The sequence below is a fragment of the Diorhabda sublineata genome, chromosome 7 (assembly GCF_026230105.1).
Source record: "Diorhabda sublineata isolate icDioSubl1.1 chromosome 7, icDioSubl1.1, whole genome shotgun sequence".
NCBI classification, from domain to species: domain Eukaryota; kingdom Metazoa; phylum Arthropoda; class Insecta; order Coleoptera; family Chrysomelidae; genus Diorhabda; species Diorhabda sublineata.
Window position 1 is genome coordinate 15,106,405 of NC_079480.1, and position 25,005 is coordinate 15,131,409.

Consider the following 25,005-nt stretch of genomic DNA (forward strand, 5'->3'; position numbering starts at 1 on the left):
TACATGCCAAATGATAAAATTCTCTATTTACTCACCTCAAATTTTCTTTCATAACTCCCCACTGAATCAGTGCAAAATCCTTGGTATGACTTTTGATTCTTGACTCAACTGGAATCACCTAATTCATGATGTAAAAGGCATTCGCCTAAAGAGGCTGAACATATTTAAAACCTTCAGTCACCTTCAATGGGGCTCCAACGAAACTATACTGTTTAGAGTTTACAGAGCTTTCATAAGCTCAAAGCTTGACTATGGTTGTTTTATCTATATGACCGATTTCGCCTTTGCCTTGGTGTCTTTGCTGCATATGCTTATGCATATGCTGCTAAAGTATTTTCTAATCCTACCCGTTCGCTACTTACCACTACGTCCGTATCTTTCCACTTTCTTTGCCTTCTTCTCCTCCTTGGATCAAAAATATTCCCATAGTAACCATAAACATGTAGAGAAAGCATTCTTGGAAATTCTACATAAAAAATCCTTCGTTCTAATTCTCTATAGGGATGCCTCTAAAGCTGAGTCCGGTTGCGCAGTCACTACAAACCAAGAACTCATATTTTCATATTTCTTTTCATTGGTGAACTATACAGTATCCTTCAAGCTTCCACATTTATTTCTCCTCCTTATAAACAACCATATTCACCGACCATCCAATAGTCCAAAACATTCACGATATCTACCAAACTCTCATTGCTCTTAATATAACAGTTTCTTTCATCTGGCTTCCATCGTACATTGGAATTGCTGGAAACGAATCTGCTGATCGCCATGTCAAAGAAGCCACGAATAATCCTCTTGAAATCCTAGTTCAGTTTAATGATCTGAAGACTAACTTTAAAAACCTCAATCAAAAATCTTGGCCCGTCCACTTCTCACTTGTGTCTAAACTTTTTGAATAGGAGAGAAGCTGTGGCAATAAGAAGACTTCGACGAAACTTACGGCTATTTGATGTCGTTAGAATGTCGTGTCAAAGTTGTCACGTTTTTGTGTCTGTTGAACACATCCTCACCGACTGCAGAGAATACTCTACCGCATATCAGCAGTTTGATATGAAAACCAATCTCAAGAAGACATTTAACTGCCCGATGGAAATGAGGAAAATCGTCAAGTTTCTTAAAGCCGTATTGTAGTAGATTTTGTAACAGTCCTTTATTCAACTTATGTATTTTGTGATTGTTTTTGTGTGCCAATGACCAGCGCTGTCAAGGTAACATTTGTTGAATTATAAAGACGACAAATTATTGTGTAAGCACTCCGACTATGATATTTATACAACAGTCATCCTTATTCTGCAATAAGTGTCCCGACTTGAATGTCTTGGCTTGAGTTCAAACAACTTATCGCTTCTATTTGTGGATACGCAACTCACACGACTATTATGATTCTTGTTTTTTCTCTTACCAGGTGACAAAGAACATGTTTCACGGGAGACTTTTGCCAAATTATTGATCATGTGAATGAAAATTACGTTTCTCATTTTGACTCGCGAAATTCGTCGATTTAAATAAAATATATAAAATATGTACACGTTGCGAAAGGTTAATGTAATATCAATGAAAAAATATAACTTCTTGTAGATAAGTGTGAGGTACAGTTTACTAATTCAGTATCCGTCTCCGGTAGTAAAAACTTGGTAGTCATTCAAATGAAGATTGAGTGAAAGATGGCACGAAAATCTTAGTGAATGAAGAACGAAGTCATTAACACCGGTTTGAAAGCGACAGTAAATCTGTTAACGTCTTCACCAATGGCGTATCTACTTTTTATTTTAATTCAGTCAAGCTTCAAATAGTTTGTAAGTCACGACTATTATAGTACAGTGAGTGAATCAAGCAAATCACCTCGCAATTTTAAAGACATTCATAGATTAGTTTCAAATGTTGACACAAGCTCAAAAATGATGCAAATAACAAACCTGATCTGGTGCCAATGTATGCTTCTACCCCAGGGGCGAATGCCAACTTTACTCGGGGGTGGTAATTTTCTATTTGACTCGATAATTTCTGAGTTATTCGCGATTGAAAATTAAAAAAAAACACGTTTTCACGAAAAACTCGAAAATTATGCATTTTCTGGAAAAAATTATTCTTATCAAAATTGAAGCTTAAAAAAACAAAGAAATTAGTCAGTTTAAATTAATTTTTTTAAATAATATTCAGTAACTTGAAAGCCAATTTTTTTCTTTTTCGTAAATTTATGCAGAGGTTTGAGCGCAAATATCGGAAAAACGATAAATTTTTCATAAAAAATTGTAATGAACATTTTTAAAGTACTTTTTCAGACCTTTAAAATGAGCTTTTATAAAACCGTCTATTATGAAAATTAAGCGAGTTATGACGGAAATAAGTTAAGTAACTTGAATTTTAAAAAAAATGTCGGTAAATTCCACACCATGTGCGATAAAATTGAAATTAATCGTAGCCCATGTAAAATTATCTTTGCTTAAGCCCTAACACGTTCCAAAAGTTTGAATGGTTTGGAACACGTATATTTTGAAAAAAGTTGTTTAATGTGATTTTTTTTCGATTTTTTAAAAAAAACTTTATTTTTTCAAAATACCTCGAAAACTATTGGATCAACGAAATAATTTTTTTGTTACTAAACTAAAAAAACGGCCTAGAAGGGTTGCAACTCTCATGGTTTTGTAGCTTATGAAATTCCCTACAAAATGATATATGGATGGATGCAAAAAGCTTAAAGGGAAGCCTTGTTATTGAAAAACCGAATACATTTTTCTAGAGATAATGCTGGAAAATCACGAAACGTCTAAATTTTGATGTTTTTAGAGTATTTATTCTTTTGAATATGTCAGGTATTTAAAAAGTTTCTAAGGTTTCATATTTTTTATAACAAGGGATAGTTTTTAGGGGTTGATTTAAATTAAAAACTTATGTATCAGGTTTGTTTTATTTAAATTATATATTTTTTCTACTCAAAATTGAAAATAAAATGATTTCATACTCTCAGCTGTTTTTTAAATAACTGTATTACGGTAGTTTTTAATGGTAGTTACATATAAAAATATTTAAAAATAGAAATATTACTTACATTGTAAAGAACAACAATCATTTCACATGTTTGAATATAATCAGCCCTATAACTGCTTCCATTTAATAATTTGCAATTTTTTTCCATTCTGAGGGGTGGTTTTTGGTGGTTGCATTATTAAAAATATTGAGAGTCTTATACTCGAAGAAAAAAAATTATCCTATTACGATCCAAAATTTAAAAAAATCACGTTTTTTACCATATTTTTTAAATAATTTTTGTATGAGGGGTTGTTTTTAAGGGTAGGTGAGATGTAAAATATCCAAATATTAAAGTCATGATACAAAACAATCAACATTTATTATATTTGAACATAACTATAGCCCATTACCGCATTAATTCATTAGTTTTCAATTTATTGGAGTGATTTTCACCCCTAAAAAATAAAAAGTATACTTTGCAATAAAGTCAAGTTTGAAGAGGAGGGTAAGATGAACTTAATTCCAAATTGTCAAGAAGATCGATGAAGGTCTTTAAAAGTTTCGGTCGATTTTAAGCTTAACTACTAAAGAAGATAACAACAATAAAGAAAAATATATTAATACTTCTATCAACAAAACTAATTTTGTTTTATTGACAAAAAATTCGACTAATTCAACCTGAAATAATAATTTACAAAACCGTGGACAAGTTACGTAAAAATTATCCGGAAAGTACAACGTCTCACGACTGTCCACAACACGGCCTGGATACTGTTTAGACGGATGGAGGTGTACGTAGAACGAGCGATTGGAGACTACCAAAGTGGTTTCAAAAAAGGAAAAGCAACGACAGACCACATATTAACCATCCGCTGTATTCTTGAGACGTGCTTCAAATGCAACGTGCATCAACTTTTCATACACTACCGGAAGCTACCTTCATGTAACGCTGTGTATATTTAGTGTGTTAGACAAGATAATAAGAGGTGAAGATAGCCGGTACAACGTCAGAAGAGGTCTGAAGCAAGGAATGATCTTTCTTGTATTCTGTTCAATTTAACCTCTACTCAACCAGAAGGGAAATAAAGCTTAGAGAGGACTTCCGAACGTTCAATTGAGCAGGGCCCAGTGTGAATGTCGCGCAGATATAGCTGCGTTTATCGTAAATATCCACACCCTCGAGCTTCTTAACAACTTGGCTCTCTCATAACTGAGAACAACGAGATTGCACTGGAGATACAGAAGAGAGAGAAAGTTAGAAATAAGACGTATTACAGAGCCCAGAAGATCACGCCTACTTAGCAGGCGTACAAGGAACAGATCTACCTTATAATACTAAGGCCATACTTCTGGCAATAACTGCTAGAGACTAACTGAAATTTGACTCGTGGAAAAAGAAAGTAATATGGTTCAATCAAAGACTAAGATCTGTATGGATAGCCGAGCCTGGTAGCAAAGAGTGCGAGACTAAGATGGTTTCGTCGGAGGATCGAAGAGTCAAAGCGGAAGGTCTCTAACTACTAGAACGACCACGCATAAGATGGCTGGACAAGAACACTGAGAAGAATTGAGAACAGTTCTCTGGAAGGTCAAGGTTTTTCGAAGATCGTAGTGCATATTATTAAGGTATTCACTACACTACACATCTAATTTATTTGATTACGGCCTTTGGTTAATCGACTCCGTCTGGATGCTACTATCATTACGTTCTAGATTGTTCGATTTCCTGGAAATATCTAATGTATAAAGTCTTCTTGATTGTCTCAGTGACAATATAATCGGACAAAAAATAAGTAGGAGTTCCAAAAAACGATTAATTTTATCTTAATAAACATATTTAGTACAGCCATTCAAGCTCAAAATCGACCGAAACCTCGCAAATTCAAAGACCTTCATCGATCTTCTTGAAAATTTGGAATTAAGTTCACCTTATCCTCCTTTTCAAACCTGACTTGGTCGCAAAGTATACTTTTTATTTTTAAGGGGTGAAAATCACCCCTTACTACAATAAATTGAAAACTAATGAATCAAAGCGGTAATGGGCTATAGTTATATTATTATAATAAATGTTTATTGTTTTGTATAATGAATTTAATATTTTGATATTTTACAGCTCACCTACCCTTAAAACCACCCTCATACAAAGATTATTTAAAAAATGTGGTAAAAAACATGAAATTTTTTTTTATCTTGGATCGTAATAGGAGAATTTTTTTTCTTAAGTATAAGAAATCTGACCCTAAATAATAATGCAACCACCAAAAACCACTCCTCAGAATGGAAAAAATATAATAAAATATAAATCCAAAGGTGATACAGCGTGTATAAAAGAATAAATACTCCAAAAAGATCAAAACTTAGACGTTTCGTGATTTTCCAGCATTATCTCTAGAAAAATGTATTCGGTTTTTCTATAATAACACATTCTTCTCTTTAAGCTTTTTGCATCCATCCATACATCATTTTGTAGGGAATTTCATAAGCTACAAAACAACAAATGAGAGTTGCAACCCTTCTAGGCCCTTTTATTCAGAGAATTTTGATGTTAAAGGGTAAAAAAGAAATCAATACTTTAAACCCTAAATAAAAGCTAAATTTTAGTTACAAAAAAATTATTTCGTTGATCCAATAGTTTTCGAGGTATTTTGAAAAAATTACGTTTTTTTAAAAATCGAAAAAAAATCACATTAAACAACTTTTTCCAAAATATACGCGATCCAAACCATTCAAACTTTTGGAACGTGTTGTTAGGGCTTAAGCAAAGATAATTTTACATGGGCTACGATTAATTTTAATTTTATCGCACATGGTGTGAAAGTTACCGACATTTTTTATTAAATTCGTGTTACTTAACCTATTTTCGTCATAACTCGCTTAATTTTCATAATAGACGGTTATATAAAAGCTCATTTTAAAGGTCTGAAAAAGTACTTTGAAAATGTTCATTACAATTTTTTATAAATGAGAATAATTTTTTCCAGAAAATTCGTAATTTTCGAGTTTTTCGTTAAAAACGTGTTTTTTTAATAATTTTCAATTGTGAATAACTCAGAAATTATTGAGTTAAATAAAAAACTTCGTTCTACATTTTCTCATAAAATCAATTCTCTACCCCTGGGTAGAAATATACATTGGCACCAAATAATTTTTGAGCTTTTGTCAAAATTTCAAACTAATCCATGAAAGTGTTTAAAATTACGAGGTGATTTGCTTGGTTTACTGTACTAATTAGACTACGGTCTACGTAGTGAGCAAGAATTTAATCACCACGCGCTGCTCGACACGATCCAGCACGAGTCTATACATAATATTCCGTACAGGAATTGTGTCATATTTTTCACCTGCTCTGGTGTGAGATGGAGCACTGCAACAAGTCACAGTTGATGGAATTGGTTGTTTATCTCGTGAATTCAGCTGCACAAGTTTTTTCTTAGAACAAATTCCCCATTAGAACTTTCAAGGTAGCCGTTCCATTTTTTTGATGGAGTAGTAATAATGAATCTCGATAGACATCCGAATTTAACTCAGAACTCAAATCAAAATATTTTAACACACACAACACACTGTTCCGAGGTAAACTGTACGAGGCGCCTCAACTTGATAATGGCGTTGATTTGTTGAATGAATGAAGGATTATTTAAGTAATTACCTGGAATATAAAACGATAAATAATCAGTTTGATATTGATATTGCTTAGATCAAACTCTCCACCAGTTCATTTTTACTCTCAATTTTTTCAATTTGAAGCGTTTGTTTGCTTAGTTACAGACTTACGTCCGCTGTATATGTAAATGATGAAAATGGATGTTTTGCGACTACAAGGCATTTCACACAACAATTCTACGAAGTTATTGTGATCTTTGATCGGTCTTATAAATATGTAGAAACCCTTATCTATATATATCAATGTCTCATATTTTATTTATCGTATGCAATTTGATGACTGACGACTAACGACTACTAAAACGATTACCTGGGAATTTGATAACGAAGTTTTGATTTATTTAGAAGAGATAGATATTATATAAAAACAAATATTTGACAGAAATCGAATTTATTAACGAAAATCTTTGTTATGAACCATTCGACAACTTATAGGGAGAGTTAGTAATATTTTTCGTACGTATTTTTATACCAAGAATCCTAACCACTCGCAAAAATTCAATTTGCCATCGAAATCATCCTCGTGAAATTCGTGAAGGAGATAGAACGTGGCGCATCGACAACAGAGCCCGTTTTTAAGAATTTCTGGTACGTCTACCATACCGTTAAACGATTTCATTGATTGTTGAAATTCGGTAAACATAGTTTTATAATCCGAGTTCGTACGCTGATACAACTTAACAAACAAAGCTATCACTTGAAGCATGAGCTTGTATCGGTTATTCATTTTGAAAACTCGACGAGCACGTGTTATCATCACACACACACACACACACACAACTGTTTCAATCTTTTTCGACATCGTTATCAGACGTTGCCGGGCTTATACCAACCTTTGTATATGAATCAAAGATGTGATATCTAAAAGAACAGTTTATTTTTGACCCAATGTCCCAAGGTTGGACATTATTTAGGAACGGATTTCTTCCCATTAATGACACGATTTCCAGTACTATCTGAAGAGATGGGAGATTTAGGATCACTTCTAGTGTAGCTGTTCGGCTAGATCATGACCTCAGGTGCAAATAAGCAAATCAGTTTTTGAGAGATTGTTCCTCGTGGTATTCAGGCTAGTTTTAGTACCCAAAACCACTGCTCCATATGTGATGATTGGTCTCGCAAGTACCATGTACATCCACCTTAGTATTTTTGGTTTACAACCCCAATTCCTCCCTGAAGTTTCTGCACACGATTAGAGCTTTTGTGGTTTTGGTGGTTATGTCTTTTATCATGTTTGTACCAGTAAAGTTTACTATCTAGTGTGAGTCCACTGTTTTCCATTCGATTATTTGCATGTCTAGCTTGATGGGTTTGATGTTAAGTTTTTTCCTTCCTAGTGGCTTACCGTCATGCCCTACTTTTATATCTACTATTCTAGTAGATAGTAGTTGTGCCATCCATCTAGAGGCTGTCCTACCAACTCCTCTTGCATCTAAAGCTCTATATACAGAGTGATCCAATAGTTGTTAATTTTTCATTCTTTAGATATTTACAATAATTAGTTAGATTAATTAGTTTTTAAGACGCAAAACAAATCGATGAAATATGGATAATCATCATGAAATTAAACCAAAAACCGAAGAAATCGAATTATCTCCAAAAAAATTAAAGATATTACAAGGTGTATCCACAAAGAAAGTTTATTTTTATATATATAAAAAATGCAAAATTTTAGGAAGGCGAGTCCTGGAAGTATTTTCCGTACTTGGTCGAAACAAATTATCGTACAAAAATCTACAATAATAAACAATTTTTTTACCTCAACGAAAATAAAAATTAGTTTTAAAACCGAGTGAAAAAAAATTAATAAATAATATTCCATTGTCAATGAACGTAAAAGTGAAATGAATGAAACATCTTGTTTGAAAAGAAATAACATACGTTGGAGAATATTCATTTCACATTATTTAACAAACGATGCGAGGTTGTGAACGACGACAACGTCGGAATACATAAATAAATCAACAAATTTATTCATAGCGCTTTGATAGATTCAAACGTCCACGTGAATACGAGAGTGGGCCTAAACGCAAGTGAATTGAATACGTTAAGAGGCGTTATTATCGTGGGACGTACCGTATATACACCGACATAGACAGGACCTAATTGGATTATTAGTACAAACAACCACAAACGGAAAAACGTTTATGTTTTATAGAAACTACAATACCATAATGTTTTTGTTTCATTTCTTATGGACTTACTTCATTTTATAGTAGTACTTCCAATATCAATTGCAGAAGACAGTTATACCAAATTAAGAAATGAAAATCAAACCGTCAGTCCACGTGGACTCATATTCTCTCCACTGTTTACCAATGAAAACATCGAATCGTAAACTTAAATTCATTTCTGTTGGCCGAAACTGTCGGAAGGCGTATGTATACGATTCCATCGAAATATTCCTGCGATGAACTGTGGCGTTGCTTGGTGAGATTCATTTAATTCATAAATAGAAATATAAACCATGGGCGAGTGAAGACAATAAATTTAATAATATGGAGTTAGATATACCAACACGACAAGCTACTTTAAATATTTTCGAATGTTTAAAAAAGGAAAATATTCAGCAAATAATAAGATTTGCTGAAAGAGGTTGCTGTAGATTATTCACAGTAAAGTAAAACTGAAATCAGCTGACAAAGCTACTGAAAATTGTATATGTAGGACAATTTATATAAGAAGAACAGGATTTGGGCATTAGAAGTAATACAGCAAAAGATAGTAGATTATCCAAAATGCCAATTAAAAACATCGCGTCAAGTTTTGTAAGCAATCGTCAAGAATAGTTCGATGTAGACAAGTTTATATGCGTTACATAAAAGATTACCGAAGTCACGTCTGGTACCCTGTTTAAACCAAACGCCCTTTCAGGCAGGTACATTTTACTCGTCTTTTCACGTTTTATAATTTAGTATTCAGTTGTAGCAAACATCGAACAAAATTGTCGACAAGGGTTTGTATAAACTGCAATTGATATCGAAATTACTATAACCAATACTGAATCTTACACTTTTTGTCGTTTTTCAAAAATTCAACAACTTTTTGGTAGATGCTGAACGTCTAATTTGATTGGACTATAAAACTGTGAATAGATAAATTATTCTGTTCGATTATCCCTTACGGACGCATCTATTTCGAAAAATCCCCGTATGATATACGGGAAGATTGATTGTCTTTTTATTAATAGATCTAAAAGGGTTAATCGATTCGTTATAAAACACAATTTTATCAACTAAATTGTTTAAGTACCTTCTATTTATAATATAACGTAGTTATCATACCCGTAAAATCGATTTGAATACATCAAGTTAGAGGAATGATATACGAGGCACGATAAAAAAAATACTGTCAGGTTCTTTTCATAGCAGTCATTTTTAATAACTATTTTAATGTTTATGTGATAAAGGTTCGTGGATAAAATTGTACAAGTTCATTTCTCACTCAATTACCACTTATTACACTAAGAATAAGTGCACTACACTAAGATATTACCTTTTTACCGCCAGGTGATGATTTTCGTTTAATGCACGAAGTAGGAATTCCTACCCTGGACTGGCCACCAATAAGTCCAGATATGAATCCTATCGAGCATGTCTGGGACATTTTAAAACGACGCATTCGTCGTCGAAATCCATCTACTCAAAATTCAAATCAGCTTGAGCAAGCGGCATTAAAGGAATGCATTATTTTTTAGAATGCAAATTTTATTTTTAAGAAAATTTGGTTTTATTGCAATGTTTTTATTTTTATTTTTTTACTCATTAGAAATCACTCAAAATTACTACACATTTCTTATTATTGCGTCAAAATGATTGAAAAAAAGTTAGACAATAGCAATATTAATTCAAATTTATTAAACAAAAAATAGGCTGAACTTAAGAAAAACACCAATGAAAGTTTACATGTGACGTCGATATTTTTGAAATTCCCGCGACCTCGCAAGGTCGAAAATCGCGTTCATTTCGTGCGCAGGTAAGTAGGAGCAGAAATATCCACCATTTTGATTGTTCATTGAATTAGTGGTAAATAAAACATTGCAAGTTTGAAACATTTTTTGTGATTTGGTTTTTCGAGTTAAAATTAAAATTTACACCTCCAAAAATGTAAGTAGTTATTAAATAATCAAATGTCAATTGATGATAAATTTTTTAATTTTAGGCTCTCACATTATTCACAGACAATCCCCAAAAAATGGAACCTTTTTAAAATAGCAGCAACAGAGACTCAAGCAAAAAATCTGGTGCGAGTCAATAGATGGTGCTGCAAGCACAACCAGTTTTGCTAATTGGTATGATGATGGTACCGTTTTTGGCCACATCGACCATAGAAGTTCAGGGGCACATGGTTTGAACGATTGCAAACTAAAGTCCGTCAAAAAATTGTTTTTCGCATAGATTTTCATTTGAACACACGATGAAAGAAGCCTCAATCTTGGAAACAACTGCCTGCATCTTTGTGAATTTCTCTGGAGACGGCGAGTCCGCCGAAAAAATGTGGATCCATTCGATGCAATCATTGTAGATATAAAATTTTTGTGTCCTGTAAAGAATGATCGATTTCCAATGGAAGAGGATGGGGAAAGTAAATAAATATTTGTGAAATAAAATTGCTTTTCATTTATTTCTATTGTTTTTTTATTGCTCTTTCGGGATCGGGAAATACGTCGATGCTATCGATTCGGTTAGGTTAAGTTAGGTTAGAAATACTATCGTATTCGTGGCACGAATAAGCCTTTTTTAACCGAATTTTTAATTCACTTTTTACCTTCCAATTCCTCTTGGCGTTTTTGGAAGTTTATCCAAAAAATATTTTTAGAAAACGGGATGGTGCGTTATTTTAGACCACTAGTGTATATAAAAAGATTCAAGAATTATTGAAAAAATATTCGTATGGATTCAATTTAGATAATAATGTAAATGTAACGGCAGTTCGGATATTTACATCAATTAAGTCATTTATTAATTAATATTTGGGACGTTACTACTACACGCTTTTTATATTTAACAATATATCGGTGCGTGGGAAAGGTCTTCAGCGTTAAAAATTTTACATACTAAACAATTAAAACTATTGTTTTGACAATGTAGTATAAATCATGTTTGTTTATAGTACGACCATTTAATTAATTGGTTATTCAGAATGACGAAAAACAAACAGAATTTTTATCATTCCGATGTAGATCAATTAATTAAACAACCATATTTGTTTGTTTCTTGCTTGGTAGCTATCAAAGTAACAACGTTTTTTTTACTGTAAAAAGTAATTACATCTAAACACCTTATTAAACTCGAATACGAGTAGTTCAAATGGTGTCTACCGTGTGGAGATAGCTGTTGATATTGATTTCACAGACTTGCACTTCTCCAAAGAAATGTCACGAAGAATTGTCGTTCTGGGCGTCTGCAGCCCAAGTCGGCGTTACTGCCTGTCGAATAGGTCTTGCAAAAATTATTATAGGAGTAATTATGGTGGATAGAGCAATTTTGGGACGCTCCGTCAAGTTACATTCAAACTCAGATGTAATACTTTTGGTCAAAACTACTGTTCCTCAACTTGACTTGTGGAAATGATCAAAAAAAATCTTGACGTTTCTATAACTTATTCGTGCGGTTTGATAAGAGATGGTGTAACATCGTTCCAATATTCCGAACCTGCGTTGGAAAGCTACTGTTATTGTAAGTCCTTTCAGTATTATTATCATTCATTTGAAGCGTTAACAACAATAATTTTTTTCCACTCAAATATGTCGAACTTTGTTCCTGAAAAAGTGTTTTTAATATGAAGAAAAATGCTGACGCTAGTCATCGTATTTTAGTGGAAGTCTATGGTGCACATACTTTAGCTGAGCGAACGTGCCAAAAGTGGTTTGCACGATTTAAAAGTGGCGATTTTGGCTTGGAAGACGATGAACGTTCTGAACAGCCAAAAAAGTTTGACGATGAAGAACTGGAAGAATTACTCGATGAAGATTTTTGCAAACACAAGAAGGGCTCTCAGAATTTTCGGGTGTCACTCAAGCAGCCATTTCAAAACGTTTCAAAGCAGCTGGAAATATTAAAAAGCAACGAAATTGGATTCTACATTAACTCCAGCCTAAAGACGTCGAAAGGCGGTTTTCCTTGTCCGAAATGCTGCTGGAACGTCATTTTTGCATCGGATTATTACTGGTGATGAAAAATGGATTCATCACACCAATCCCAAGGGCAAAAATTATAAGTGAAATCCGGCCAATTCAACGGCAAGGCCGAATATCCATGGCGCGAAGGTAATTCTCTCTATTTGGTGGGATCAGAAGGGTGTGCTGTATTATGAGCTGTTAATTGCGTGTGAAACCATCAATGGAAAACGCTACCAAATATAATTAACCCGTTTGAAGAGAGCAGTAGCCGAAAAACGCCCGGAATATGCGACCAGACATGAGTCAATAATTTTTCATTATGATAACGCTCGGCCCCACGTTACTATTCCGGTTAGGAACTATTTGGAAAACAGTGGATGGGAAGTTTTACTTTGAATAATACTATTGTACATGTTTTTCTTAAATAAACGTTCAAATTTTCAAAAAAAACCGCACAAATTAAGTTATAGATCACAATAAAATAACCACCCTTTATTTCAATATTAATATTGTGTGATTTCCTTCAACTACAGGGATAAGGCTGTTGGGTGTTGGGTTGAGTAAATTTTTTCTCAAAAGGTACTAGCTCAAGACCGTTCTATCGTAGTGGAAGGAAGTTTGTGTTATGGGGATATTAACAGTAAAAAGAAGTCAAGTCTGCAATCTAAGCTGTCCACATTTTTTGTCAACTCTGGATCGTGTCTAATCTTTCGAAAAAAGTAATTTCTTGTCTCATCAGTAAATATATATATATATTAATATATATTAATAAATTCCAATCTAAAAGTTGCTTTGAAAATCTTAATCTAACAACACGATGCTGCCTGGTTAGCGAAGGTGTCTGGAGAACTCTTCTGCTTCGAAGAAGGTGTCGTATTATTGATCTATCAGAGATATTTACATTTCGGACTTTTCGTAAAAGGCTGTTGAGCTCGACACTTGTCAGTGACCGATTTAATTGCAAAAAACGATCATCTCGAGGAGTTAAAACTGAAGGACCTCCTTATTCAGGTCTCCTAGAATGTTAACCGGTCTCTCGAAATCTTTGCATCAATCTGCCAATGGTTATGTCGTGAGATGTAGCTCTAGAAGGACAGAAGTAATTTCAATCACCATTGGTGATATTCATACTGATCACACTTTAACCATATTATCGCCTTCAAAGACTTGTTTGTGAAGACAATAACTTTGGTTTTTTACTTTAATAGCTCCATTTAGAAACTTCATTAGTTTGTTTTTTAAACAGCGGAGTATCAAGAGTGCTAGTGGGATCGTGCACCTGCTTATTGGTCAACTCTTGTTGCACAAAAATGAGACAAGATGCGTTACGATTTAATGCCTCATTCGTTACTTTATCTGGTTGCCTTCGATTACTTGTTGGTCGCAAATTAATTTAATGGTTTGGCAAATGAAGATAAACTCGCTGAAGATGTCATTAAGTATGGGAGTAGTTTGATTTGTTTCACATTCTAGTCATCCACAACTATAATAAAATTATTGTTAATTAATTATTTTCAATTTTAAAACTTGAACCGCCTTTTCAAATTGCGGATATTTTTTCCCAAGAGAATCTAATATATTTAAAAAAAATTGTTCGCTTATTATATGTCTCATAATTTACTAAATTAATTTAAAAAATAGCCAACAACGTCGTGCATATCGAAAAGATGTTGGGCAACTGTAAACAGAAACTTATATTCCCTGATTGAGCTTTTAGCGACATCTAGCGAATCAAACAGACATTATGGCACATTGCTGAAATCTACTGAAAAGTTAGTAAGTCACATCATGAATTTAAAGGATTAAAATGTTTCTATTATATTTTTCTTTTCAATACTAGCTAGCTACATGTGATAATTCAAAATTGAATTATTTTATGAATGATCCGATCCGACAAGGCGTAATGCCGTGACCTTGATATTCTAGACGTGACGAACGATGCAGAGTACAAATAGTTGAATGGACAACTAAGGAGATAACGTTATTTAAATTGAGTTATTTAATAACTCGTTATACGTACAAATATTAAATTTCTTTAAAAAGAATAACTGAAACTTTTATTAAAAATGACGCTAGATTTCATATTCAAAATCTGTACGTTTTTTCTTTTAACTAAGTCAAAAATTGTTATTTGTTGTTGCAAATACAAAGATTCTAATGTGAACATAAAATTTATTTAATAATTTTAAAATTAGTGAAGTCGAAAATTATATTTCAATTTATGCAATAAACATAAAACCACTCAACCCAACCCAACTCAATGCTTTGGTCGCTTCATATCAGTTCTCTATTCCTATTCTTTCTTGATGTTTTGGAATGTTCGATAACTTTCTTTATCTTCTTCTTTTTCGAATATACGGTCGATTTATATTTCAAAACGTTCGAAAACTGTCATTTTCTTCTTTTTCTTTCGAATAAACGGTCTCTTGATTTTCTGGCACGCACGATAACATTCTTATATTCTTCTTTTTCGAATAAACGATCTTTTGACATTTTGGAAAATCCAACAACTGTCTATTTCTTCTTTTTTTTTATCTTTTGATGTTCTTGACCGTGCGGTGGCTGTCAATTTCTTCTTTCACGAATAAACAGTCTCTTGATGCTTTGGAATGTTCGATAAGTTTCTTTATATTCTTCTTTTTCGAATATACGGTCGATTTATATTTCAAAACGTTCGAAAACTGTCATTTTCATCTTTTTCTTTCGAATAAACGGTCTCTTAATGTTCTGGCACGTACGATAACTTTCTTATATTCTTCTTTTTCGAATAAACGTTCTTTTGATATTTTGGAAAGTCCAACAGTTGTCTATTTCTTCTTTTTTTATCTTTTGATGTTCTTGACCGTGCGGTGGCTGTCAATTTCTTCTTTCACGAATAAACAGTCTCTTGATGCTTTGGAATGTTCGATAAGTTTCTTTATATTCTTCTTTTTCGAATATACGGTCGATTTATATTTCAAAACGTTCGAAAACTGTCATTTTCATCTTTTTCTTTCGAATAAACGGTCTCTTAATGTTCTGGCACGTACGATAACTTTCTTATATTCTTCTTTTTCGAATAAACGTTCTTTTGATATTTTGGAAAGTCCAACAGTTGTCTATTTCTTCTTTTTTTATCTTTTGATGTTCTTGTACGTGCGGTGGCTGTCAATTTCTTCTTTCACGAATAAACGGTCTCTTGATGCTTTGGAATGTTCGATAAGTTTCTTTATATTCTTCTTTTTTGAATATACGGTCGATTTATATTTCAAAACGTTCGAAAACTGTCATTTTCTTCTTTTTCTTTCGAATAAATGGTCTCTTGATTTTCTGGCACGCTCGATAACATTCTTATATTCTTCTTTTTCGAATAAACGATCTTTTGACATTTTGGAAAATCCAACAACTGTCTATTTCTTCTTTTTTTTTGGTCTTTTGATGTTCTTGAATATACAGTAGCTGCCAAATTCTTTTTCACGAATAAACGGTCTCTTGGTGCTTTGGAATGTTCGATAAGTTTCTTTATATTCTTCTTTTTCGAATATACGGTCAATTTATATTTCAAAACGTTCGAAAACTGTCATTTTCATCTTTTTCTTTCGAATAAACGGTCTCTTAATGTTCTGGCACGTACGATAACTTTCTAATATTCTTCTTTTTCGAATAAACGTTCTTTTGATATTTTGGAAAGTCCAACAGTTGTCTATTTCTTCTTTTTTTATCTTTTGATGTTCTTGAACGTGCGGTGGCTGTCAATTTCTTCTTTCACGAATAAACGGTCTCTTGATGCTTTGGAATGTTCGATAAGTTTCTTTATATTCTTCTTTTTTGAATATACGGTCGATTTATATTTCAAAACGTTCGAAAACTGTCATTTTCTTCTTTTTCTTTCGAATAAACGGTCGCTTGATGTTCTGGCACGTATGATAATTTTCTTATATTCTTCTTTTTCGAATAAACGTTCTTTTGATATTTTGGAAAGTCCAACAGTTGTCTATTTCTTCTTTTTTTATCTTTTGATGTTCTTGAACGTGCGGTGGCTGTCAATTTCTTCTTTCACGAATAAACGGTCTCCGGTACTTTGAAATGTTCGATAACTTACTGTATCTTCTTCTTTTTCGAATAAACTGCTTTCGTTCTTCTCCTTCACTCGTTTTGCTTTTACACTCCTTCGAAAGTTCTCACTACATTTCTATCCCATATGTTTATTTCATTTTCTTCTTTTTTGTTTATGATCCAACAGTCGTTGCCAGTACCGTTGGTTGTATAACTGTCTTGTAAATGCGCAAATGAAATATCTTTTGATGTTAATAATCCCTTTAAGGCTCCAAACGTTATGATACCTCTCGAAAATTTTTTGTTGATTTTCCTCCCTCCTTCGTTTGACTTTGTCATTCTCAGGTATTTGAACTCCTGGACTTTATCGAAACTATATTACGTAGATATTTGATCATGAGGAAGCTTTTTTTGAAGTGGGTGTTGCGTTTACACACAGCCGATTAAAGACAACAACGTGTTGATGATTCAGAACAGTGGTTGGTCATGTTTACACGTTACATATCAGATTTTTTGCGTCGATATGTAACAATGGATGAAACCTGGATCTATCACTAATCATCTGCAGACGGTGAACCACGTCCGAAGCGTCCAAAGACACAACAGTCAATTGGGAAGGTTATGCCTTCAGTATTTTAGAATTCGCATGGATTATTGTTCACCGACTGTCTCCAAAAGGGAGAGACAATCAATAGCGAATACTACGTAGAGTTGTTGGATAGTTTGAATGCAAAAATCAAGTAAAAACGGTTTCATATGTCAAAGAAAAAACTGTTACACCAAGACAATGCACCGATTTACAAGTAGATTGCAACGATGATTACATTGAACGAATTATACTTCTAATTGCTTCCTAATCCACTGTATAGTCCAGATCTAGCCCCTAGTGACTAATGTTTATTCGTTGATCCCAAAAAAATGCTCTCTTGCAAGAAGTTCAGCTGAAATGAAGAAGCAATTGCTGAAACTGAAGCCTATTTGGAGATTTGGAGACAAATTCTTCTTCAAGCACCGGATACCTGCCATTCGAAGCCAATCAGGTGTTATAACTTCACAGATTGCTATAAGAACAAACTGAATTTTTCGAAAAAATTGTCGACTCTCTGACCTCATTTAAAAATTAATAAGTGATTATCTAGCTTTTTAGATAACTGGTAAACAGTAAAATGCCCGTCAACCTTAAAAGTCAAGTTGAATGGAACGTGAGGAACCGTTAAGGCCAACTCTATAAAACAAGACAGCCTGAAATAACGTTTTTTTGTTTCGTGTTTCTTCTTACATTGTTGCCAAGAAGTCGGAGCATCAGTTAAAGATTCATATTTTATTTAATGATAATGCTTGGTGTATAAAACGAGACAAAAAATTAATTTGATGCAGTAGTAGCTACCATGGGCGTAGCAAATCTTCATTTTAAAAATATTTTGACAAAAGAATGTCCTTTTTTAAATACTTAATAGATTAAAAAAATTTTAACATCAAAATTCGAAAATAAAATTTAATAATCATGGTGATCTAACGAAAAAATTGACGTTTCAGAGGTTATTGAAAATTTAGTTTTACTTTCCGGATTTCCGCCTTGTTTGTGTCATTTGTCAAAATCTATATATAAAAGAACGTTCCTCATTGAGTAATCGATTGATTCATCATCGCATAACCGAAGTCACGCTCATGAAATTTGAACAGTCCTATTAAAAAAAGGTTTTTGGAATCTTGGATCTTTTATTAATTTTATGTTCGGGCTTTGATTTTGAAAATATAATGAGTGAAATTTTCTGTTTTTTATTTGTTACAGAACGATGACTCCGAATACTTAACTCCGTTTTCGGTGATGAAGCAGGAAATATTCGATGAAAGCGATGAGGATCAAGCATCAAGGACCCTCGGGTCCATTCAGAAAGTGCCTTCGATCAGTGATCTATCTGATCCGGAAGCTTCATTGGGTAGGTCAATATATTATTATCAAATACACCCACACTGTTCCAATTAATTCAAAGTCTCAAAGCGAAAAAAGAAGATTTAAAATAAATTTCTTCGAAAAAACAAAACACCTGGATGTGTATTGAATTTTTATTATTGAATTTGATAAACAAAAGTATTTAAATTTATAATTTTACAAATTACAGTTAGAACTACTTTGAATTTCGTATATATTGAACTTGTAAAATCTATTTTTTCTCAACAGTTTAATATTATGTATGGGCTCATCATTAATTATGAAGATTTTGATGTCTTTCCACTCACCTACCCCTGTTACAAGGGTTCATAACATTTATAGAACCCCTCTTTTTACGTAGGAATTGAGTAAAAAAAATTTAGTAGTAATGTTGAAAATATTATTTTCAAAATGAATAATATAAAATCGTGAAAACCATTTAGAAACTGAAATATGATGAAATATTTCTATATGAATAGATTTCATTCCGATTCCTCCACAGAGAAGGAAACGTATCGATAACTTACTTTCCCTTTTGGTCACTAACGTATAGTCATTGATCAAGGGTTCTCAAAATTTCAATGAAAAATCTTGAGAAACCTAAAAAATGTTAGTGGTTTGATGCAACGTTAAAAAAATGTTAATGGAATTTCAAAAATTTTGTTCATTAAATTACTTTTTATTGTAGTGAAGCACTTCTCGAAATTTTTAATATTTACGAAATAAACAGCTAGTTTATATGGCCACCATTTTGAATTTTCAAAATATGAAAACTTTTTTAGAAAAATTTTCTATAAATTTTCGTATGTTACTAATTTGATATTCTTTTATATTAAAAAAATTGATGAGTTCCATTCCGAGTCCGTTCAGGCGTTCTACCCACCCGATTTGCTTAATTTTTTTTTCAATGAAAGGTATTGATGCACAGATCAGCCATCAACCATCGGATTTCATCTAATTTTCACCATTTTCAAATTTATACTCACACTCACAAGTTATACTCAAATGCGATTTCCCCCTTTACATTACTTATGGGAGTTTTCCACATACACACGTTCTATCCTCAATATCTCAGGTTCTATTCAAGATAGAAACTTCGTTTTGGTTTAAGAACACTCGCTGAATTACCTTCTTTCTTTTGAGTTTTTGAACACTCAAATCGGTTGAGTTGGAGAGGAGCTAGGCGCGGACATTCAATGTGGAGTTATGGATTTTTGTAGGTTTTTGGCAATTTTTCTACATTCAAAGATCTATATCTCAGGTTCTAATATAGCTACAGAGTTCGTTTTGGTTTAAGAACACTCGCTGAAACACCTTCTTTCTTTTGAGTTTTTGAACACTTAAATCGGTTGAGTTGGAGAGGAGCTAGGCGCGGACATTCAATGTGGAGTTATGGATTTTTGTAGGTTTTTGGCAATTTTTCTACATTCAAAGATCTATATCTCAGGTTCTAATATAGCTACAGAGTTCGTTTTGGTTTAAGAACACTCGCTGAAACACCTTCTTTCTTTTTAGTTTTTGAACACTTAAATCGGTTGAGTTGGAGAGGAGCTTAGCGCGGACATTCAATGTGGAGTTATGGATTTTTGTAGGTTTTTGGCAATTTTTCTACATTCAAAGATCTATATCTCAGGTTGTCATATAGCTACAGAGTTCGTTTTGGTTTAAGAACACTCGCTGAAACACCTTCTTTCTTTTGAGTTTTTGAACACTTAAATCGGTTGAGTTGGAGAGGAGCTAGGCGCGGACATTCAATGTGGAGTTATGGATTTTTGTAGGTTTTTGGCAATTTTTCTACATTCAAAGATCTATATCTCAGGTTGTCATATAGCTACAGAGTTCGTTTTGGTTTAAGAACACTCGCTGAAACACCTTCTTTCTTTTGAGTTTTTGAACACTTAAATCGGTTGAGTTGGAGAGGAGCTAGGCGCGGACATTCAATGTGGAGTTATGGATTTTTGTAGGTTTTTGGCAATTTTTCTACATTCAAAGATCTATATCTCAGGTTCTAATATAGCTACAGAGTTCGTTTTGGTTTAAGAACACTCGCTGAAACACCTTCTTTCTTTTTAGTTTTTGAACACTTAAATCGGTTGAGTTGGAGAGGAGCTTAGCGCGGACATTCAATGTGGAGTTATGGATTTTTGTAGGTTTTTGGCAATTTTTCTACATTCAAAGATCTATATCTCAGGTTGTCATATAGCTACAGAGTTCGTTTTGGTTTAAGAACACTCGCTGAAACACCTTCTTTCTTTTGAGTTTTTGAACACTTAAATCGGTTGAGTTGGAGAGGAGCTAGGCGCGGACATTCAATGTGGAGTTATGGATTTTTGTAGGTTTTTGGCAATTTTTCTACATTCAAAGATCTATATCTCAGGTTGTCATATAGCTACAGAGTTCGTTTTGGTTTAAGAACACTCGCTGAAACACCTTCTTTCTTTTGAGTTTTTGAACACTTAAATCGGTTGAGTTGGAGAGGAGCTAGGCGCGGACATTCAATGTGGAGTTATGGATTTTTGTAGGTTTTTGGCAATTTTTCTACATTCAAAGATCTATATCTCAGGTTCTAATATAGCTACAGAGTTCGTTCTTTTCTATTATAATGATTTCTGATACTTATTTAATGGATTCGATGCGAGCGAAGCCGCGGGTAAAAGCTAGTTTCTGTTATTTTGATTAAATTTACCGCATAAATAAAAAAATTTAAATCGCTTGACAACTTTCGTAAAATTGAGGGTTAATTTAGAAAAAAAGTTGATCGTAAGTTGAAATTTTGACCTTACTTTCCCGGACTATATTATAGTATTTTTCAATATATTTTTTTTATTTTTATATAATTCTACTATTATAAAAATGTTCGATTTTATTGTAGTGAAGCACTTCTCGAAATTTTTAATATTTACGAAATAAACAGCTAGTTTATATGGCCACCATTTTGAATTTTCAAAATATACCTTTTTTAGAAACATTTTCTATAAATTTTCGTATGCTACTAATTTGATTTCTGTTGTTTTGATTAAATTTACCGCATAAATAAAAAAAAATTAAATCACTTCATAACTTTCGTAAATATTAGGAATAAATTTTTTTGTGCGAGCAATTTAGAAAAAAAGTTGATGATAAGTTGACATTTTGACCTTACTTTCCCGGACTATATTATATTATTGTTCATTTCAAACGTTTTTGTTCAATATAATTTTTATATTTCCATATAATTCTACTGTTATAAAAATGTACGCTTAAAAATAAAACTAATCAATTCAAAACTATCAAAAATGACATATCCAACTGTCAAAATCGTTTACACATAAAATCAGTGTATGATTCTCAAATTTCTATTTCAAGTTTTTCGAGAAAAATAATTTTTATCCTTATCCCGATATCTTGTGAATAATCCTTTTCAGTTATTTATTCCATTTAAATTGAATAAATTCAAGCTAAATACATTCTAGAAGTCGTTTGCTCGGATTGTATTATCCTACCAAAAATCGCTCACAATCCTCATTAATACATTTCCATCCCTGTAGATTAAATCAATTAAATTGACTTTATATGGGATATTATAATTTTTCGTATCCGGTTTTTCTTTTCGTGTATCATATTAGGTGGCAACTCGCTTCGCGATATGTCCTAATGAAATAAAATCCGTAACAACGTCCAAACAAAGGAACTCCGGAAGTGGGGAGAATATCTCTCAACCCACATAAATTTTATCTCGTATTAAAAGGTTGTAGTCAACAGCTTTATTTAATTAGTTGATTAAAATTATTGTCTGGACATTGTCTATCCATTTTTTCTATCTTAACTTATTATTTAAAATGTTTTTTCTGTATATATTCTAACTTTGACGGTTTATTTGCTTTTCTTAAGGTATCCCTAATCATTGCATTATATTTCAATATTAAACAGTAATCCATAATTAGTAATTTATTTCTTGTTCTTGTTGTGTTTATTTTACATTTTCTTTCTGTACTAGCAGCGAAACTGCAAATTTATTAACTTTCCAGATCAATCCAGAAATATCTAGAACTTCCTCGGACATTCTAAATCGATCATCATAAATTGCACTCAATTTGGAAATTTATAGGTCATTCTGGATATTTCTATAACTTTCTACATGCTTCTAGAAATTTCTAGATCTATATCATTCTACAACTTCCGCCGATATTCCCAATCAATTATAATAAATTGCACTCATTTTGGAACTTTCTAGATCATCCTGGTAATTTCTAGAACTTTCTAGATCATTCTAGAAATTTCTAAAACTTCCGCGAAGATATCTAATCGATCATAATAAACTGCACTCATTTTGGAAATTTCTAGATCATCCTGGTAATTTTTAGAACTTTCTAGATCATTCTAGAAATTTCTAAACCTTCCGCGAAAATATCTAATCGATCATAACAAATTGCACTCATTTTGGAAATTTTCATATCATTCTGAAAATTTCTAGAACGTTCTCGAACATTCTAAACCCATCATAATAAACTTAACTTGTTTAGGAACTTTCTAGATCATTCTAGAAATTTCTAGAAACTTTTCGATTATTTTAAATCGATCATAATGAATTGCATTCATTTTGGAACTTTTCATATCGTTCTGAAAATTTCTAGAATTGTCCAGATCAGTCGTACTGCACGTACATCTGCAGCCCCCTTTTTCTGTATTCTTTATTTATTTTGTATGCCATCTATTCAAAATCATGTTTATTGTTTGCACATATTATCTGATTATCTGCAAACTGAAGGGTGTATAATCAGGTGATATAATAGATTTGGAGCTCCATGTCTTCTTCCAAGTTGTTAGAGCGTTTGACTACCAAGTTCCAAGATTGGTTAAGCCATTTCTCCACGAAACTACCACGGAAATTCTTTGTCTGATTCTGAATTTTTGCTACCTCTCTAAACTGGTTTAGTTATTTATCACAGTCAAAATCTGAGAGAAAAGAAGGGCAATTGCTCCATCGGTGCATTGCTTCGACGGAAAAAGAACGTCAAATGTTGCTGAATGACACAGTAGATGGTCTCGAAGAAATACAACAAGAGAAAAACATCATTTTGGATAGAAAATGCTTAAAAATATAAATGGAAAATATAAGATGGTAGTTAGATATTTAACTAAGTTTGTTGTAAAATAAAACCTATCTAGGTTGCGTATTTGAATTAAGTAAATGGTAGAGAAGTTGATAGTACAGTGCCTTGGTCTTGAATCTTTAGATCCTAATGTATAATAAAGGAAGAAGAGCTTCTGTACATTCAATCATAATTTTCTTATGATCAAATAATAACCCAACTACAACCAAATAGTAAAAGTAGTAGTAGTAGTACAAGAACATTGGAATTTGTCGTTCGTGTATAAAAAAGAATAACGTATATAATAGGCACATATGATAAATAACCTAAATTGTGACATCCTCATTAGTTTCGTAATCGTTTCACTCCCTTTCATTTCATGTTCCATTCGAATCAGTAGTCCAGGTATTGTAAACGTGTGTATAGAAAACCGAATCGATACAGATAAAAAAACTACAAATACAAATATCGATTATTGTTTATTCTCGCCGAAAAAAATGTTCCCCACGTAATAAAATTTTGGAGATACGTCTATCAGAAAAAGAAGGAAGTAGATAATTCAATTATTTATTGTACAAGAAAGGACTGGAAATTCGCTTTCTTAAATTTTTTATTTTTAATCAATAATGTTATCAGTTTCGGTAACAACAACAACAACTCGTAGAAATTCAAATTACATAGATAATAAACATATTTATTCCAAAAATTTGTTGTAAAAACCTTGTTCCGATTATTACATGTTATCTTCTATGTCATCTTCATTTATTTCATTATTTTTATATACTGAATTAAGAGTCTCCTCGATCCATAATATTCCAGAAGTTATTACTTCATCGTTACATATAATAAAGACGTGGAAAGTTACCCCAGGCGGTACTGTATATTGAGGAGGTTGTAGAGAAATATCCTCAACTTCTTCTTCGATTTATAACGAAGAAAAACCACGGTGAGCAAAACAGTTTTATCAGTCATTCGCATTTACTTCCATATTTTGCAATATAATCCTAACAACTAAGCTCTCTGGAGGTTAAATGTTTATCAAGAAGAGGACATTTCAAAAGTCGATCCGTTTGATAAGCATTGAAGATGCTTTCAGGCTCGTAATCACGTAAAGAACCCCACGAACTTTTTTGAAAACAAGGTCATGCGTACGCTTAAACTTTTCTCGCCATCCATTGCTTGCTCTGGAATCAAAGAGATTTCTAGAACTT

General features: G+C 32.7%; 1 protein-coding gene across 1 annotated transcript in view; it reads left to right on the forward strand.

Moving 5' to 3' along the window:
• The window catches only part of LOC130446537 (protein c-ets-1-A-like), a 242,736-nt gene that overhangs the window by 22,336 nt on the left and 195,395 nt on the right, over positions 1-25,005 (forward strand). The window contains exon 3 of the mRNA XM_056782853.1: positions 18,582-18,729. Within this exon, the coding sequence (XP_056638831.1) occupies positions 18,582-18,729 (148 nt within the window). The remainder of the gene's footprint in view (positions 1-18,581; positions 18,730-25,005) is intronic.